We start from the raw sequence: 4619 nt of genomic DNA, 5'->3' as shown, positions 1-4619 counted from the left end.
AAATCTCAATCTCTCTCTTCCCTCAAATCTCACGCACGCACGTACGCGTCTCTCCCCTCTTGTCACTCACAGAAGATGTAAATCTATCTTCCTCTCACTCCATTTTTTTAGGGTTCTATTCCCACATAAATAGTTTCAATAGTCAATACAAGAAATCTGTGTTATGGTTTCCCCTTCCTTATCTCTTTGATGAATAGTATTTAAAAATCTCTATTTTCTGGTTTGTGGATTGAGATGTGAGAGGAAAAAAAGGAGCTTCTTAAAACCCCTAATTCTCTCACTCTCTCTAAAAACCCCAATTTTTTAGATCCATTTCATCTAATATCCCTCTGATTTTCTTAAAACCCTAAAAAATTAGAAAACCCCCAAAACGAGGGTCGATTGACTGTGGTCTTTGATCTCTGAAGCAATAAAAGGTATGTGTGCTCATTCAGTCATTCGATCCGTTGCTAACTATTTTGACTGTCTTTGATTTTTTTATACAAATGTTTTCTATTTCAAATTGTAATAGTTATCTCTAGAGATTTGTATGTGAAAGAAAACCCTCTATAACTAATTAACTATGAGCTAGAAGCCTAGAAGCATCCATTTGGGTTCAATGTTAAGAGCTATTTGATTATGGTCATGCGCGATGAAAGTTCCTACTCTGCTCTGTCTGACACGAAGTTGCCCGATCTGAATTTTTCACAACTCCTTTTGATGTAGAATTAATTCAAACTATGTTTGGCTGAATTCATCAAACATATTTCCTCTGTTCACCCATGTTAATTGTATAAACTATTATATTGGTGCTTAATTATTTGTTTCCTCTTAGGCCATGTTTGCAACTGTGAAATTATTTTTCATTGAATATTAGTTTACCAAGTGATGAGAGGGGTAGGGAGAGAGTTGAGAGGGCAGGAGCTATGAGATGGTCCGAAGTGGTTGAAAAATGGGGGGGGGGGAACTTATTTTGACTAGAGTTTTTTTTTTCTCTGTTCTTCAGCCACTTCTCACCCTTTCTTTACTCATGCCCCCTCAATTCTCTCCCTTTCAGACCCTCTTTGCCCATCTCCCACCACCGGATAAACTAAAATTCCATGGAGAAAAATATTTCATGACTTCCAAACATGGCCTATTGTACTAGGTAATTTCTATCACCAAAATGCCAAGTGGAGACAAGCTAAGTGTTTGTATTTTGGTTAGAATGGTAGTATTTGTTGTTTTTACATGCAATCTCTGTAGTGTTTGTTGTTCTCAATCTCCTCATTTCTCCTTGCTTTTTTTCTAATTCTCCCCTGCAGGTTTGTTCAAAAGCCTCAAAAAATCTCATTGGATTAGTGATTACACCTCTTTTGAAGTGAGTCCCCTTATTGAATGATGATGGAGGATGATATTAATGAGAACTACGATATTCCTGTGAGAATTGCTTCTTATTTATTTATTATAACGATGCATTTATTTCATTCCTGTAAGATTTACTTTTTATTTTATTTCCACCAAACTTAAGAAATGGTAATTTGTGGATATTTGTTTAGGTCTTGGATTCTTCTGAAAATGCTACTAATACTGTTAGCACTCCTGGGGACTCCTCGACACAAACATCTAAAAAAAGAGTATATCCAACTAAATCTGTTGTATGGAATCATTTTACCAAAGAGAAAGGACCTGATGGGATAGATGAGAGGGCTAAGTGTAATTATTGCAAGAAATTATTTGCATGCCCAAGTAGCAGTGGCACTAGTAGTCTTAAACGACATTTGGATAAGACATGCATCCCTTATACCTCACGAGATAAGAGCCAGAAGTTGTTGTCTTTTAAATCCGTTAGAGATGGCGATGATGTGGAGGAAGGGGCGGGTGTTATGCCTTGGGTGTTTGACCAAGATCGAGCTCGAAGAGAGTTGGCTATTTTTATAATTAAGCTCGAACTTCCATTTAACATAGTTGACAAGGATGCCTTTAGAGATTTTATTATGGTTATCCAACCTCGACTTAAAGTTATATCACGCACAACTATAAGGAAAGAGTTGTTGAATATATATGGAGAGGAGAAACTTAAACTGAAAAGATTGATTGGTGTATGTCATCGGGTTTCTTTAACTGCCGACATGTGGACATCTAATCAGACTTTAGGTTATTTATCTTACAGCACATTTCATTGATGATAATTGGAAGTTACATAAAAAGATTCTGAATTTTTGTATGGTTCCAGCTCCACATGGGGGAGATGTTATTGCGAATGCAATTGAATTGTGCTTGATTGATTGGAATATAAGCAAGTTAAGTACCATTACCCTAGATAATGCCTCAAATAACACGGTTGCTGTTAGGACACTTGTTCCGGTTCTTTCAAGGAAAGGCATGTTACTACAAGAAGGCCGATTTTTTCACATTCGTTGTGCTGCACATGTCATCAATCTCATAGTGCAAGATGGGCTAAATGAGATTAAAGAATCGGTTGATGTTATTCGACAAAGTGTTAAATATGTTCAGGGTTCACAAGCAAGAAAACAGTTGTTTGAAGAATGCATTTTGCAAGAGAGGCTTTCAAGTAAGAGAGGCTTATGTATAGATGTGGCTACAAGATGGAACTCCACCTTTCTTATGCTAGAGTCTGCATTACAGTTTGAGAGTGCCTTCACTCGCTTACAGACACGAGATGCCATCTTTGCAAGAGAAGCCCCTAGTGTTGTTGATTGGAAGAATGCTAAAGTTATTTGCCGATTATTAAAAGTCTTTTATGATGCTACAAAGCTTTTCTCTGGGCATAAATATACAACTGCAAATTTGTATTTTCATGAGGTTTTTGCGATTCAAGAACACTTGCTTGGAATGGCTATACACGAAGATGTATCTATTAACCAAATGGCTACTAAGATGCAAAGTAATTTTGATAAATATTGGAGGGAGTGCAATGTGATGCTTGCTATTGCAGTTGTCCTTGATCCTAGGTATAAGCTTAAATATTTGAGTTTTATGTACCATCTTATCTATGCTACGGATGAAGCTGAATCACAAGTTTCACTTGTTAAGTATGAGGCCTTTAAGATTTATGATGAGTATGTATCTGCCCATAGTTCAAGGCGAAGGCGAGTTTTACAGTCGGTGGAAAGATTTTCAGAGGTTGACAGTAGAACTTCTCCTCTTGGTGAGAGGAGGATTTCTAGTTTACAAAAATAATTTTTCAAGATGAGTGCTGAAAAGAATGATGTTGGGCGGGCATCAGAACTGGAACGATATTTGAAAGAAGAGAATCATGTAGATGATCCTAAATTCGACATTTTGAGCTGGTGGAAAATTAACAGCTCAAAGTATCCTATACTTTCTCAAATGGCTCGTGATATCTTGTCGATTCCGATATCTACAGTTGCTTCAGAGTCGGCTTTCAGTACCGGTGGTAGAGTTCTTGACAAATACAGAAGTTCAATGAGTCCTGGGGTTGTGCAAGCATTGGTTTGCACTCAAGATTGGCTACGAGCTGTTAGATGTGATGGTGATAATGATGAAGAAATCGAAGTTTATCAACATGATAATGATATTGAAATCATTGAATCAGGTAATGTAACTACACATTTGCTTAGATAATTATAAATATGTTTTAAAAATTCTAATGTATTTTCTTTTCTTTTTGAAGGTCTCATTGATTCTCGACAAATTCCATAATATGATAACAATCTTGAGCTATGCCATAGATGAGGTAAACTTCATACATAAATTCTTTTAGATAGTGGCTGTCTATAAATTCCTTTGGATAATACTCAACTTTTGTAATGCAAAAATTCACTCATACTTCGTGTGTTTTTTTTTATGCAGAAACCTATTGGAATTATTTTTGGTGCAGAAAGCCCTCTATGGAAGCATTAACAATGGAATCAACTACATTAGCTTTTAAGTCTATTAGGCATATGTTGTCTTTTTGCACTTAATTTTGAGTAACTTCGTTTTTCCAATGTTTTACATTTCTTTAGTTTCTGGGGACAACTTGGTTTGCAGTGGGCTGGAACAATACATTATAGTGGTTTTGAGCAACTTTGTGCTTAATATGATAATTATGTTTTGATAAGTTTCTTAATATGGCATTCAATATCATCATTGACCTTATATCAGAAATCACCTTCATGATTGGAAAGCTACTTTATATTCATTCCATTTGAGAAATTATTGCTTTACAGGCCGAAAGTGGTGATCTTATTGCCTACGGTTTAATCTATGTTGCGGATCATATTTTGTCTCACTTCTTTTCTTTGGATCATGAACAACAGGTATCCTCACATGTCAGAGGCAGAATTTGCAGAGGCTTGCCCATTCTGTCTTGGAAATTGCAATTGTAAGGCATGTTTACGCACGTATAAGATACCTAAGGTTTGTTTATTATATATCATTCTTCACTATAATAAACTTTGATCCTCCAAGAGTCCTACTTCTTTCGATGCCATCTGAATGTGTTCATGGTTCACCTGCAGATTGCAACGAGGACGATAAATGAAGTTGAAAAAAAGCAACGGTCTCTTTATTTGATAGATCTACTTCTCCCATTTCTGAAACAAATAAATGAAGATCAAATTTTTACTTTTATGTTCTATGTACATTCCTTAAGTTGGAGTCACTGCTTTATGCATAGTACATTATGGTTTCCT

The 4619-nt window shown here is 36.0% G+C and overlaps 1 protein-coding gene across 1 annotated transcript; it reads left to right on the top strand.

The window, feature by feature from the left end:
- Positions 1-1362: 1362 nt before the first annotated feature.
- On the top strand, positions 1363-3162 carry LOC143891247 (zinc finger BED domain-containing protein RICESLEEPER 2-like). Its single transcript, XM_077395871.1, has 3 exons — positions 1363-1398; positions 1518-2115; positions 2195-3162. Exons 1-3 carry the CDS (start codon positions 1363-1365, stop codon positions 3160-3162), a joined length of 1602 nt encoding a protein of 533 aa, XP_077251986.1.
- The last annotated feature ends 1457 nt before the right edge of the window (positions 3163-4619 follow it).

This window comes from Tasmannia lanceolata, unplaced genomic scaffold (assembly GCF_043159265.1).
Source record: "Tasmannia lanceolata isolate RefF3 unplaced genomic scaffold, GAP_Taslan_0.1 ptg000002l, whole genome shotgun sequence".
Classification (NCBI taxonomy): domain Eukaryota; kingdom Viridiplantae; phylum Streptophyta; class Magnoliopsida; order Canellales; family Winteraceae; genus Tasmannia; species Tasmannia lanceolata.
This window is presented reverse-complemented; position numbering and strand designations above follow the sequence as displayed.

Excerpts from the sequence above, each read along its gene's own strand:
- LOC143891247 (XM_077395871.1), top strand. The coding sequence starts at position 1,363 with ATGGAGGATGATATTAATGAGAACTACGATATTCCT. Across the intron at positions 1,399-1,517 it reads ATGAGAACTACGATATTCCT|GTCTTGGATTCTTCTGAAAA; the intron begins GTGAGAATTGCT and ends ATATTTGTTTAG. Across the intron at positions 2,116-2,194 it reads GACATCTAATCAGACTTTAG|CTCCACATGGGGGAGATGTT; the intron begins GTTATTTATCTT and ends GTATGGTTCCAG.